Raw genomic sequence first — 16,108 nt, forward strand, 5'->3', positions numbered from 1 at the left:
TACTTCGAACGAAATTGATGATGTGATTTCAGCTGAAATACCTGATGAGAATGTCGATAAGGGGTTACATGATATTATTGTAAAAAATATGATACATGGACCTTGCGGTGCACTGAACGAAAATTCACCATGCATGGCCAAAGGAAGGTGCACAAAGCAATATCCTCGACTTTTAGTATCCAACACAATTACTGGCAATGATGGTTACCCACAATATAGAAGAAGATCTACTGAAGATGGCGGTAAAACAGCAATAATAAAGAAGCGTAACGGTACCACCATCGAAGTAGATAACCAGTGGGTTGTTCCATATTCCCCATTATTATCAAAAACATTTAATGCACACATAAACGTTGAATACTGTAACTCCGTAAAGGCAATCAAATACATATGTAAATACGTCAACAAAGGCAGTGACATGGCAGTTTTTGGCTTGCAGCCCGAAATCAAAGATATCGACGAAATCGTACAATATCAGGCTGGAAGATACATAAGCAGTAATGAAGCTGTTTGGCGAATTCTTTCATTTCCGGTACATGAACGTAGTCCAGCTGTTGTTCACTTAGCGGTACATTTACAGAATGGTCAACGTGTTTATTTCTCGGAAATCAACGTGCAACAAAGAGCCCTGAATCCACCGGATACAAAGTGAACCGCTTTCTTTTCGCTTTGCAAAAATGATTCTTTTGCAAAAAAACTGCTGTATACTGAAGTGCCTTCGTATTACACATGGAATACTAAAAATAAAGTATTTGAACGTCGAAAACAGGGTAAGTCAGTCGACGGCCAACCTACCATCTTCAAAGATACCACCTTTAGGAAGACTTTACACCGTTCACCCCAATCAACATGAATGCTTCTTTCTACGCCTGCTTTTGGTGAATGTGCCCGGTCCGACATCCTTTGAGTATTTGAGGACTGTAAATGGTACTATACATGACACTTACTGTAGTGCATGCCAAGCTTTGAATCTATTGGAGAATGACCAACACTGGGATAACTACATCAATGACGCGTGCGAAACTTCAACCCCAAGTCAAATTCGTGCATTGTTTGGCATCATTTTAACAACTTGCTCTCCATCAGCTCTTTCAGAGTTATGGGAAAAATATAAGTAAAAAATGTCCGAAGATATACTCCATCGAAAACAGTTAGAGACGTCAGATATTACTTTTGATTTTACATCAGAAATTTATAACTACACTTTAGTTGTTATAGAAGATTTGTGCGTACATATGGCAAACAAACCTCTTCAGGATGTGGGAATGCCTTCACCTAACCTTATCGCTGCTGTTTCGACATGTGTAGAATTGGATCGTGAACAAAGTTACAGTACGAGTGATATATTGTCGTATGTACAAAATAACATTTCCAAGTTAACGTCGGAACAAAAAGACATTTATGATACGATAATGCATTGTGTCGATAACAACGTTGGTGAAATTTTCTTTTTGGATGCGCCAGGAGGTACTGGTAAAACGTTTGTGATAAAACTGATTCTGGGATCAATTCGATCAAAAAATGATATAGCGTTGGCAATTGCGTCTTCCGGAATAGCCGCAACATTGCTGCCTGGTGGAAGAACTGCTCATTCCGCTTTGAAATTGCCTCTGAACTTGCATTCTACAGAAACTCCCACGTGCAATATTTCCAAATCTTCTGGGATGGGTAAAGTATTGCAGCAATGCAAACTTATTATTTGGGATGAGTGCACAATGGCACACAAAAAATCGCTCGAGGCTCTGGATCAATGCTTGAAAGATTTGCGAGGGAAGTCGAAACCCTTTGGCAGCACATTAATATTGCTTGCGGGAGATTTCAGGCAAACATTACCTATAATACCTAGTTCAACTCCTGCAGACGAAATGAATGCTTGCCTGAAAAATTCTAATTTATGGGCACACGTAAAAACATTAAAATTAACTACAAATATGCGTGTCCGATTGCAAAACGATGACTCTTGTCTAACATTTTCAGATCAATTGCTGGCAATGGGAAACGGAAAGCTCCCAGTAGACTCAATTTCAGGACGTATACAACTACCTGCTGATTTCTGTAATATAGTGACGTCCAAAAATGAATTGATTGAAAAAGTATTTCCGAATATTCTAAAAAATTATAAAAATAATAAATGGCTAAGTGAAAGAGCGATTCTCGCACCCAAAAATATAGACGTCCACGAAATCAACAATATTGTTTTGACCAAGATTCGAGACCAGGCAGTCCTTTACAAGTCAGTCGACACAGTTTTGGAACCAAATGAAGCGGTTAATTATCCATCTGAATTTTTAAATTCCGTGGATCTTTCAGGGTTTCCACCACACGTGCTACAACTAAAAATAGGCGTACCAATAATACTTTTAAGAAATATCAACCCACCAAAGCTTTGCAATGGGACGCGACTTGCCGTAAAAAAAAAACAATGGAAAACCTAATAGAGGCCACAATCTTGACAGGGCCTTTTGAGGGTGAGGCTGTTCTTATTCCTCGCATTCCCATGATTCCAACGGATCTGCCTTTTCAATTTAAAAGATTGCAATTCCCAATTCGATTAGCATTTGCAATCACCATTAACAAAGCTCAAGGTCAATCATTAGAAAAATGTGGTATAGATCTCAATACTGATTGCTTTTCCCATGGACAATTGTACGTTGCATGTTCGAGGGTCGGTAAACCTGACAATTTATTTATATGCAGCGACAATTGGACAGCGAAGAATGTTGTATATTCGCAAGTTTTACGCAGTTAATTTGTATTGTATCTATCTATCTATCTATCTATATAAAAACGAGTTGTGTGTATGCATGTTTGTTTCTTTGTAAAAAGAGCTTTTGCATATGACGTCATTATTAGTACATACGGCTTTGTATATGGACAGACAATGGGAAAGCCAAGAATGTTGTATAATCGCAATTTTTACGTAGTTTGAAAGACATATATAAATCTATCTATATTCACAGGTGGGACACAGGGACACAACTACAATGGCGCGTAACGACTTACGCGCGCGGGGGGGCTTGGGGGGCGCGAAGCGCCCCACCAACTAGGTGTTGGGGTGGCGCGAAGCGCCACCCCAACAGCTAGTATATATATATATATATATATATATATATATATATATATATATATATATATATATATATATATATATATATATATATATATATATATATATATATATATATATATATATATATATATATATATATATATATATATATATATATATATATATATATATATATATTTAACTGCGTAAAACTTGCGAATATACAACATTCTTCGCTGTCCCATTGTCTGTACATATAAATAGATTGTCAGGTTTACCGACTCTTGAACATGCAATATATAATTGTCCATGGGAAAAACAATCCGTATTCAGATCTATACCTCATTATTCTAATGATTGCCCTTGAGCTTTGTTGATGGTGATTGCTAATCAAACATTCCCTGTGTCCATCGTCATTTATATATCCCCCTGTGCCCCCCGGCGTCCACGTTGTAGTTGTGTCCCTGTGTCCCAGTCTTCATTTATAGTCGACAAATATGACGTCATCGATACACAAACATGACGTCAGTCGACACACACGTCCCAGTCGTCATTTGTGTCCCGGTGTCCCAGTCTGTAATTTCTCTTTGAGTGTCCCGGTCGTCATTTATATTCCCTGTGTCCCGGTCTGTATATACATTCGTTTTTGAATTGGTATATGATGAAATAAATTTTTAGTTTTTTTCCTTTTTTTCTTTTTGTTTTGTTTTTGGTTTTTGCCTTTTTTAGCTTTTTAGTTTTTTACTTTTTTATTTTTAGTTTTTTTTTTAGTTTTTACCTTTTTTTTTTATTTTTTTTTTTTTTTAGTTTTCTTTTTCTCCTTTATTTTTCAGTTTTTTTCCTTTTTTTAGTTTTTTTTTCTTGTTCAGTTTTTAGTTTTTTTATTAGTTTTTCTTTTTTTTCTTTTTAGTTTTTTTTGCTGTTTTTACCCTTTTTTTTTATTTTTTTTAGTTTTTTTTCTTTTTTAGTTTAGTTTTTTACCTTTTTTACAGTTTTTTTTTTAGTTTTTTAGCTTTTTTAGTTTTTTTTTTAGTAGTTTTTACCTGTTTTTTAGTTTTTTTTTAGTTTTTTTTCTTTTTTAGTTTTTTTTCTTCTTTTGTATTAATGCTAAAGCCAAGGTTCGAACCTGGAACCTGTCGGACCTAGAACCTGGAACAAAACGCTTTACCAACTCAGATACTTCGGCTTGAATACATATCCCTTTTTTAGTTTATTTTTATTTTTATGTTTATTTTTTTAGTTTTCTTTTTCTCCTTTATTTGTCAGTTTTTTTCCTTTTTTTAGTTTTTTTTTTCTTTTTCAGTTTTTCGTTTTTTTAGGTTTTTTTTAATTGGTTTTTAGTTTTTTTTTAATTTTTTAGTTTTTAGTTTTTTATCATTTTTTTAGTTTTTTAGCCTTTTTAGTTTTTTTTTGTATTTTGGTTTTAGTTTTTTTGTAGTTTTTATCTTTTTTTGTTTTTTTTCTTCTTTTGTATTAATGCTAAAGCCAAGGTTCGAACCTGGAACCTCTCGGACCTAGAACCTGGAACATTGACTACTAAGGTCCCTGGGTCGGCCCTGTAGTGCATTCCTGGTGCATGGTTCGATCTCTGGGTCCCGTATTACCACGATAAGGTCAAACCCACTGCACCAACACAGGTAGTTATATAACTGAGCTGCTTCTGCTTGAATACATTCGTTTTTGAATTGGTATGTGATGAAATAATTCAGACGTCATATGCGGACAGTGACGTCACTCGACAGACACACAGACAACTTATTTATATATAAACTAGCTGTTAGGATGGCGCTTCGCGCCACCCCAACACCTAGTTGGAGGGGCGCTTCGCGCCCCCTAATCCCCCCCCGCGCGCGTAGGTCGTTACGCGCCATATTAGTTACGCGCCATTATAGTTGTGTCCCTGTGTCCCACCTGTGAATAGATATATATATATATATATATCTTCTATATCTATCTATATATATAAAAATAAGTTGTCTGTGGATGGATGGATGGATGTGTCAGGTGACGTCACCTGAAAAAACTGGATCAGGTGACGTCAAAACTGAAAAAACTAAAAAAAGGCAAAAACTACAAAAAAAACTAAAAACTAATAAAAAAAATAAAAAAGCTAAAAAACTAAAAAAACTATAAAGGTAAAAACCAATAAAAAACTAAAAAAAAAACTGAAAAAACTAAAAAAAGGCAAAAACTACAAAAAAAACTAAAAACTAATAAAAAAAAGTAAAAAAGCTAAAAAACTAAAAAAACTAAAAAAAGGTAAAAAACTAAAAAAAATAAAAAATAAAAAAAACTAAAAAAAAGGAAAAAACTGAAAAATAAGCTAAAATAAAGGTAAAAACCAATAAAAAACTAAAAAAAAAAAGGAAAAAACTAATAAATGACGACACTCAAAGAGAAAAAAAAGGCAAAAACTACAAAAAAAAACTAAAAACTAATAAAAAAAATAAAAAAGCTAAAAAACTAAAAAAACTAAAAAAAGGCAAAAACTACAAAAAAAACTAAAAACTAATAAAAAAGCTAAAAAACTAAAAAAACTAAAAAAAGGCAAAAACTACAAAAAAACTAAAAACTAATAAAAAAAATAAAAAAGCTAAAAAACTAAAAAAAACTAAAAAAACTAAAAAAAGGTAAAAAACTAAAAAAACTAAAAACTAAAAACTAAAAAAAACTAAAAAAGGTAAAAACTAAAAGAACTAAAAAAGAAAAAAATAAATGACGACACTCAAAGAGAAAGCGACCAGGACAAAAGGAATGTTCGATTAGCAATCAACAAAGCACCGGGACACAGGGAGTATAAATGACGACCCGGGGGAAACAGGGGGATATAAATGACGACCGGGACAAAAAAACTAAAAAGAAAAAAAAAACTAAAAACTAATAAAAAAACTAAAAAATCTAAAAATCTAAATAAGCTAAAAAAGAAAAAAAAAGGAAAAAAATAAAGGAGAAAAACAAAACTAAAAAACGAATGTATATACAGACCGGGACACCGGGATACAAATGACGACCGGGACCCGGGACACAGGGAATATAAATGACGACCGGGACACAGGGACACAACTACAACGGGGACACCGGGGGAAACAGGGGGATGTAAATGACGACCGGGACACCGGGACAGGGAATGGTCGATTAGCAATCACCATCAACAAAGCTCAAGGGCAATCATTAGAATCATGAGGTATAGATCTGAATACAGATTGTTTTCCCATGGACCATTATATGTTGCATGTTCAAGAGTCGGTAAACCTGACAATCTATTTATATGCAAAGACAATGGGACAGCAAAGAATGTTGTATATTCGCAAGTTTTACGTAGTTAAAACCATATATATATATCTATCTATATTCACAGGTGGGACATAGGGACACAACTACAATGGCGCGTAACTATTATGGCGCGTAACGACTTACGCGCGCGGGGGGGCTTGGGGGGGGCGCGAAGCGCCCCCACCAACTAGGTGTTGGGGTGGCGCGAAGCGCCACCCCAACAGCTAGTATATAAAAATAAGTTGTCTGTCTGTGGATGGATGGATGGATGTGTCAGGTGACGTCACCTGAAAAAACTGGATTAGGTGACGTCAAAACTGAAAAAACTAAAAAAAGGCAAAAACTACAAAAAAAACTAAAAACTAATAAAAAAAATAAAAAAGCTAAAAAACTAAAAAAACTATAAAGGTAAAAACCAATAAAAAACTAAAAAAAAAACTGAAAAAACTAAAAAAAGGCAAAAACTACAAAAAAAAAACTAAAAACTAATAAAAAAAGTAAAAAAGCTAAAAAACTAAAAAAACTAAAAAAACTAAAAAAAGGTAAAAAACTAAAAAAAATAAAAAATAAAAAAAAAACTAAAAAAAAGGAAAAAACTGAAAAATAAGCTAAAATAAAGGTAAAAACCAATAAAAAACTAAAAAAAAGGAAAAAACTAATAAATGACGACACTCAAAGAGAAAGCGACCAGGACAAAAGGAATGTTCGATTAGCAATCAACAAAGCACCGGGACACAGGGAGTATAAATGACGACCAGGACATAAGTAAAAAAAAAAAAACTATCTATATATATAAAAATAAGTTGTCAAACTAAAAAAAGGCAAAAACTACAAAAAAAACTAAAAACTAATAAAAAAGCTAAAAAACTAAAAAAACTAAAAAAAAGGCAAAAACTACAAAAAAAACTAAAAACTAATAAAAAAAATAAAAAAGCTAAAAAACTAAAAAAACTAAAAAAACTAAAAAAAGGTAAAAAACTAAAAAAACTAAAAAAAACTAAAAAAAAGGAAAAAACTGAAAAATAAGCTAAAATAAAGGTAAAAACCAATAAAAAACTAAAAAAAAACTGAAAAAACTAAAAAAAGGCAAAAACTACAAAAAAACTAAAAACTAATAAAAAAAGGAAAAAACTGAAAAATAAGCTAACATAAAGGTAAAAACCAATTAAAAACTAAAAAGAAAAAAAGGAAAAAACTAAAAAAAATTTTCATCTAAAAAACTAAAAAAAACTAAAAAAGGTAAAAACTAAAAGAACTAAAAAAGAAAAAAATAAATGACGACACTCAAAGAGAAAGCGACCAGGACAAAAGGAATGTTCGATTAGCAATCAACAAAGCACCGGGACATAGGGAGTATAAATGACAATAAGCTAAAAAAGAAAAAAAAAGGAAAAAAATAAAGGAGAAAAACAAAACTAAAAAACGAATGTATATACAGACCGGGACACCGGGATACAAATGACGACCGGGACACAGGGAATATAAATGACGACCAGGACACAGGGACACAACTACAACGGGGACACCGGAGGAAACAGGGGGATGTAAATGACGACCGGGACACCGGGACAGGGAATGGTCGATTAGCAATCACCATCAACAAAGCTCAAGGGCAATCATTAGAATCATGAGGTATAGATCTGAATACAGATTGTTTTCCCATGGACCATTATATGTTGCATGTTCAAGAGTCGGTAAACCTGACAATCTATTTATATGCAAAGACAATGGGACAGCAAAGAATGTTGTATATTCGCAAGTTTTACGTAGTTAAAACCATATATATATATATCTATCTATATTCACAGGTGGGACATAGGGACACAACTACAATGGCGCGTAACTATTATGGCGCGTAACGACTTACGCGCGCGGGGGGGCTTGGGGGGGGCGCGAAGCGCCCCCACCAACTAGGTGTTGGGGTGGCGCGAAGCGCCACCCCAACAGCTAGTATATATATATATATATATATATATATATATATATATATATATATATATATATATATATACATATATATATATATATATATACATATATATATATATATATATATATACATATATATATATACTAGCTGTTGGGGTGGCGCTTCGCGCCACCCCAACACCTAGTTGGTGGGGGCGCTTCGCGCCCCCCCCAAGCCCCCCCCGCGCGCGTAAGTCGTTACGCGCCATAATAGTTACGCGCCATTGTAGTTGTGTCCCTATGTCCCACCTGTGAATATAGATATATATATATATATATGGTTTTAACTACGTAAAACTTGCGAATATACAACATTCTTTGCTGTCCCATTGTCTTTGCATATAAATAGATTGTCAGGTTATCCCCCTGTTTCCCCCGGTGTCCCCGTTGTAGTTGTGTCCCTGTGTCCCGGTCGTCATTTATATTCCCTGTGTCCCGGGTCCCGGTCATCATTTGTATCCCGGTGTCCCGGTCTGTATATACATTCGTTTTTTAGTTTTGTTTTTCTCCTTTATTTTTTTCCTTTTTTTTTCTTTTTTAGCTTATTTAGATTTTTAGATTTTTTAGTTTTTTTTATTAGTTTTTAGTTTTTATTTCTTTTTAGTTTTTTTGTCCCGGTCGTCATTTATATCCCCCTGTTTCCCCCGGTGTCCCCGTTGTAGTTGTGTCCCTGTGTCCCGGTCGTTATTTATATTCCCTGTGTCCCGGTCGTCATTTGTATCCCGGTGTACCGGTCTGTATATACATTCGTTTTTTAGTTTTGTTTTTCTCCTTTATTTTTTTCCTTTTTTTCTTTTTTAGTTTATTTAGATTTTTAGATTTTTTAGTTTTTTTATTAGTTTTTAGTTTTTTTTTCTTTTTAGTTTTTTTGTAGTTTTTACCTTCTTTTTAGTTTTGTTAATTTTTTTTTTTACTTGTGTCCTGGTCGTCATTTATACTCCCTGTGTCCCGGTGCTTTGTTGATTGCTAATCGAACATTCCTTTTGTCCTGGTCGCTTTCTCTTTGAGTGTCGTCATTTATTTTTTTCTTTTTTAGTTCTTTTAGTTTTTACCTTTTTTAGTTTTTTTTTAGTTTTTAGTTTTTTTAGTTTTTTACCTTTTTTAGTTTTTTTAGTTTTTTAGCTTTTTTATTTTTTTATTAGTTTTTAGTTTTTTTGTAGTTTTTGCCTTTTTTTTTAGTTTTTTGTCCTGGTCGCTTTCTCTTTGAGTGTCGTCATTTATTAGTTTTTTCCTTTTTTTTTTAGTTTTTTATTGGTTTTTACCTTTATTTTAGCTTATTTTTCAGTTTTTTCCTTTTTTTTAGTTTTTTTTTATTTTTTATTTTTTTTAGTTTTTTACCTTTTTTTAGTTTTTTTAGTTTTTTTAGTTTTTTAGCTTTTTTACTTTTTTTATTAGTTTTTAGTTTTTTTTTTGTAGTTTTTGCCTTTTTTTAGTTTTTTCAGTTTTTTTTTTAGTTTTTTATTGGTTTTTACCTTTATAGTTTTTTTAGTTTTTTAGCTTTTTTATTTTTTTTATTAGTTTTTAGTTTTTTTGTAGTTTTTGCCTTTTTTTAGTTTTTTCAGTTTTGACGTCACCTAATCCAGTTTTTTCAGGTGACGTCACCTGACACATCCATCCACACATCCATCCACACATCCATCCACAGACAACTTATTTTTATATATATAGATATATATATATATATATATATATATATATATATATATATATATATATATATATATATATATATATATATATATATATATATATATATATATATACTAGCTGTTGGGGTGGCGCTTCGCGCCACCCCAACACCTAGTTGGTGGGGCGCTTCGCGCACCCCCAAGCCCCCCCGCGCGCGTAAGTCGTTACGCGCCATATTAGTTACGCGCCATTGTAGCTGTGTCCCTGTGTCCCACCTGTGAATAGAGATAGATATAAATATATATTTTTAACTACGTAAAACATGCGAATATACAACATTCTTCGCTGTCCCATTGTCTGTGCATATAAATAGCATTTATATTCCCTGTGTCCCGGTCGTCATTTGTGTCCTGGTGTCCCAGTTTGTATTTTCTCTTTGAGTGTCCCGGTCGTCATTTATATTCCCTGTGTCCCAGTGTCCCGGTCGTCATTTGTGTCCCGGTGTCCCGGTCTGTAATTTCTATTCAAACAATCCCTGTGTCTTAGTCGTCAATTATATATCCCGCCTGTGCCCCCGGCGTCCCCGTTGTAGTTGTGTCCCTGCGTCCCGGTCGTCATTTATATTCCCGGTCGTGATTTGTGTCCGGGTGTCCCAGTCTGTAATTTTTCTTTGAGGTTCCTGGTCGTCATTTATATTCCCTCTGTGTCGGTCGTCATTTGTGTCCCCGGTCTGTAATTTATCTTTGCGTGTTTTTTCTTTTTAGTTTTTTTTAGTTTTTTACATTTTTTCAGTTTTTTTTTCTTCTTTATTTTTCAGCGTCACTATGAAGTACATATCGCCGAACCTTTGTTTTTTAACTTAAATCTGGTAGGCATTGATGACCTTATCCAAGTCAAAATCCCAAACCCAATCATCATCGCTATTATTTTCAGTTTTGATATGTTTTGACTCTCGCTTTCCAGGTGGATTTTCATCTAACTGCGCGGTTTTGCGTTCTTTAGCCGCAAGCCTGTTTTCTTGCTGTTCTTGTGATTCCTCGGCACGCTTTCTTTTCTTACTTTCTCTATCAGCTGCAAGCCTGTTTTCTTGCTGTTCTTGTGATTTCTCGGCACGCTTTCTTTTCTTACTTTCTCTATCAGCAGCAAGTTTTTTGGCATAGACTCTTTGAGCAGCTTCCTCGGCTGTTGCCATTGTAGGTTCTTCAGTCATTTTACAATTAAACATTTTTCCGTGAACGCATGTCTTAAATACCATTAATGACGTCACCGTCATAGCAAAAATGACGACAACTAACTTCATGACGTCAGTCGACACAGAAACATGACGTCACCTGACAGACAGACACACAGACAGACAACTTATTTTTATATATATAGATATATATATATAAGCCGCCCCGCGAGTGTAAGTTGTTACGCGCCATATTAGTTACGTGCCATTGTAGTTGTGTCCCTGTGTCCCACTACAGGTTTACCGACTCTTGAACATGCAACATATAATTGTCCATGGGAACAACAATCCGTATTCAGATCTATACCTCATTATTCTAATGATTGCACTTGAGTTTTGCTGATGGTGATTGCTAATCAAACATTCCCTGTGTCTCCATCGTCATTTATATATACCCCTGTGCCCCCACCGGCGTCCCCGTTGTAGTTGTGTCCCTGTGTCCCAGTCGTCATCACGCGCGTGGGGGGGGCTTGGGGGCGCGAAGTGCCCCACCAACTAGGTGTTGGGGTGGCGCGAACCGCCACCCCAACAGCTAGTATATATATATATATATACATACATATATATATATATATATATATATATATATATATATATATATATATATATATATATATATATATTTCTCATATCGTAGTTCAAGTAAGTTTGCAATTTTTTCAAGGCAATGGATTCTGTTAGTTATTTAAGCCAAGGAACTTAATTTCCCTACATAAGGGTTCTGAACCAGGAAAGTTTAATATTATACTTTTTGTCTCGATATGGGTGGTATAGTAAATGGAGTTTCTCCCCCGCCTTACTCATCCATTCAATTTACATAATTATCCGTCCGTTGCACATTATTCTAACATCAAATAATGCACATTTTTAACATTTCTATCTCTAAACTCAAAATGGAAATTAAATTTGGTGTCATTTTTTACTTTTCAGAATGTAAACATGGGCTCTAGACCCCACCTAGATCACCCCGTCAATTTACCCCCTTTTTAATTGGATTCACACCATTTTAAATTAAAATTTAGGCCCATTTTGAGCTTTAAGAGCAAAACAGGTCTTGCGAAATATAGATGTAATTGAAAGAATGGTTAATTAAATTCCACTCTCCCTATCCTACTGATAAAGTATAATAATTTAATGTTAAAGTTTTTATTAATTAAAATTCAACTATGAAGCTTATAGTAGCTTTGAAGCTTATGGCCTTAAGCTTATAGCTTTAAGCTTATAGTTCTAGCCTTGAAACTTACAGCTTTGAAGCTTCCAATATGTAAATATTGGAGGCATACCAGTAACAAAAGCAGATTACTGGATGATGATGGTAATCTTGATTTACATTTGAAACAATTGAAACTATTAACTGGTCTAGGTGAACCAAAATCAGAGAAGGAATCCTGAACCATTTTTGGCCATCCTGGCCTGCAATGAGATTTTATATAATCTGATTGTGTTTAATGCGACAATTTTTTGACGCGTGTTTGGATTTCTTCCCATAGTTATAAATGAAGGATTCTTGGGAAGAAAGCCAGCGGTAATTTAAGGGAAAATTAATTTCGATTAGGAATTTTGTGTAATGAAATTCGCAACTAATAAATGGAGAAACGCTTAAGCGAAATGAAAATGGAAATAAAATAAAATAGAACTATTAGGAAAGAAGATCTAGACATTGGAATGGAATACACGATTAAAGAAATGTAATGTGTTGCAACTAAATATTGAAAGAAAATCGTTATGATTATTGATTTTAAAGGTGAAATTTTTGGTCAATTTCCACCTAAGTGTTTTGACTCTGAAGCCTGGATAAAAATTTAATTGAACACATGTTGCCCTGCTTATCCTACTTTTGGGAGTAGCTTAACGAATACTCTTTGGCAATGTCAAAGTTTGAAAGTATCAGACACGACTTTAAGTTGAAACAGCGACAAGTATAAGAATAGAACCTACTTATTCGCTACAACTGATTTAAGGCGACGTGAGATCGTAAATACTGAAAAAGCAAATGATGCAAAGAGCTACAAGAAGCAACAACAAATCCAATGTGCAAAGTTCTTAAAAGATAAGAAAATACTAAGCAATAAAATCAATAGTTAAAAGGACGAACAAAATATTGTACGAAGGCATTGTAATATCTGTCTATTGCCGAAGATAAAATATCTTAAATTAAATATTTACTTGTATTATTTCTAGATAGTCTAGCATGCTGTGTCAGGACATGTTTTGCTGATGAAGGATAAGAGTTTGCCTAAGATCGTTATTTTCAGCCTTCAGTCTAGGGTCACACGAAGAGCAGGTCGTCCCTGACTGGAGTGAGAGGAGACCACAAGGATAGAAATAAAGGAAATAGGAACTTCTTGGGAGGGGGTAAAGAGTGGAGCTTTGAATAGATGTGGATTCAGGAGGAGGGTTCGCAGCTGTTTTGGGATCAAGTGGCTTGGTAGTGCAGTGAATTCTTAGTAGTAGTAGTATCTGTTTAAAGAAATGGTGACAAAGGAAATTTATTTGTTTTGTGTTTCAGGACAATGAGGAAGACGTCAAGAATTTTGAATACAATGAAGTCTATTCGCCATTTCCTGACAAAAATCCTGCTGTAGATATAAGGCAGTGTGAACCTTTACAGCATATCTATTGTGTTCTAGAAGAGACACCTTATATTCGGAATTTGAAAGTATTTGTACAGAAGTCATGTAAGAGACCGACGAGTTCCGTTGAAAAAGAAAGGTATCTACTGTTCATAATGACTATGGAACATTTTGGGATCCCTATTGCAGTGGTAAGTTTTCAAAACCTATTGTAGTCCATTCAACTATAAACCCACTCATAAACCCGAAAATTTAAAATTATAGCAATAGTCAGTAATACTTTCCTGGGCAGTTTAGAAGCACATTCCTCGTTAAGAATATTTGAAAAGAAATCTGTTTATTGAGATTATTCTCTTTCTGGAATATGGGGAATTCCCTAAGGTTTTCTAGTGATTAGAGACTTAAGGATTGTCTGTAATACCTAGGTTCGAATGTTCACTTTTTTAAAGTGATAGACCCATTCCTGTTACCAAAAATTATTATGGTTTTTCACAGAAATTTTACTCTATGCACCTCCTGTAAAGATATTTGTTAAATGCACCTCCTGTAAAGATTTCAAGGAAAATGACGAAGATAAAACCAATAAAACAAACGCGAAAAGTCAATGTGAGAAAAAAACAGCAAAAAAAAAAAAAAAATGAGAAAACCAAAAAATTTAAAGATATATAAATTCCAATAAAAGTGAAATAATATATTCAAGGAAAATGCCGAAGAAAAAACCAATAAAACAAACGTGAAAGTCAATGTGAAAAAAAACAATGAAAAAACCAAAATACCTAACAACCATAAAGCGAGTCACTCGCCAATATTCGTGATTTGTACATTGTCTTAAAAATTAGAACTGCCATCGACGGATACTAGCGAACAACTGAGAAAAAAAAAAATTAAATTCATTCACTAAAAACAAAACGAACCAGCAATTAAATAAGTTGAAGAACTCTGTCGTCTGATTTTCGATTTTAACAGTTGTATTCCTTGCAGAAGAATTGCACTACAGAAAAGCTATTGAAATTTTTAAATGCTAAAATTTAGGTCTAGTTTCGAATAGAGATTCCGGTGGTTTAAGAATAAATTGAGTCATATTTTGGTTGTCTCAAAAGAGAAGCTGATGCTTCAGTAATTCCTAAAATAAAGCTTGAAGCACCTTCCCAATCACATAATTAAAGTTGTTAACTCTTTAGATCTTACAGGGTGTCTGGAAGGAATGCAATTTTTAAAATCAGAAATCAGATGACATAGTTCTTCAACTTATTTAACTGCTGGTTCGTTTTTTTAAGGGAATGAATTTTTTCTTTTATTTCTTAGTTGTACGCTAGTATCCGTCAATTGCAGTTCTAATTATTTTGATTATGTGCAAATTGTGTATATTGGCAAATGACTCGGTTTATGGTTGTTAAGTATTTGGTTTCAATTCTTATAATTTTTGGCTTTTTTGAATTTTTTTTTCTTTTTCTTTTTTTTTCATAGGTATCTAGTTTTTTTTACATTGACTTTCCGCGTTTGTTTCGTTGGGTTTTTTCTTCAGCATATTCCTTGAATATATTATTTTGTTCGTGCTGGAGAAGAAAGGCGGTTGTTTTCTCGAAATATTCACTTTTTTTTTCGGTATTCTCGTTTAGCCTAAAAAAATTATTTTTTAAGGTTAACTATTCTCGTTAGCCGTGTGGGGGAGGGGGAAAATTGTACCCTGATAATTCTTGACTAATAAACAGGCACCAATCCTCTCAATTTTCAATCAAATGAGCCCTTTTTGAAGCTTCTACGGCAAAGCTTTTTATAGAAACCTTACATGCCCCAAGGGCAAAACTTACAACCATTGTCCTAAGGGCTGTGGGGGGAGGGATTGTCGTCTTCAAAGACAGGATTTCCAGCTTTTTAACTACATTCAAAATGGCTATATCAAAATTTTGATCGGAAATGTTTGGAGAAATGCTCGGCGTGGAAGGGGCATTTTCCCTCCGATTAGTTCTGACTATCATAAGGGGCACTAACCCTCTTAATTTCTGAGACTTTTTTGAAGTTTCTACGACGACGCTTTCTATAAAGACCTTATACGGCCCTTACAACCTTTTACTGAGATATGCTTACATATACGTATATGGGCATAACTTACAAGCTCTGCCCTTTTGGGCTCTGGAGGATGTCATTCTCAAAGACATAATTTCCAGACCTTTGAACTTCGTTGAACAAAATGGCTGTCTAAAAATTTGGGGAATCCGTTTGGGAAAAGGGTGGGCATGGGAGGGGGTTAGATGCCCACCAATCACTTTCGATGGTTAAAAATGACACTAGCTATTTCAGTTTCAAATCAAATGAGCCGTTTTTGAAGTTTTTATCACAACTCCTTCGATATGAAGTACCCTGGTCTAAGACAAAAAAACAAAT

The 16,108-nt window shown here is 34.1% G+C and overlaps 1 protein-coding gene across 1 annotated transcript in view; it reads left to right on the forward strand.

The window, feature by feature from the left end:
- LOC136040031 (transmembrane protein 94-like) overlaps positions 1–16,108 on the forward strand; it is a 273,850-nt gene that overhangs the window by 88,108 nt on the left and 169,634 nt on the right. The window contains exon 10 of the mRNA XM_065724097.1: positions 13,660–13,914. Within this exon, the coding sequence (XP_065580169.1) occupies positions 13,660–13,914 (255 nt within the window). The remainder of the gene's footprint in view (positions 1–13,659; positions 13,915–16,108) is intronic.

The sequence above is a fragment of the Artemia franciscana genome, chromosome 20, assembly GCF_032884065.1.
Source record: "Artemia franciscana chromosome 20, ASM3288406v1, whole genome shotgun sequence".
NCBI lineage: Eukaryota > Metazoa > Arthropoda > Branchiopoda > Anostraca > Artemiidae > Artemia > Artemia franciscana.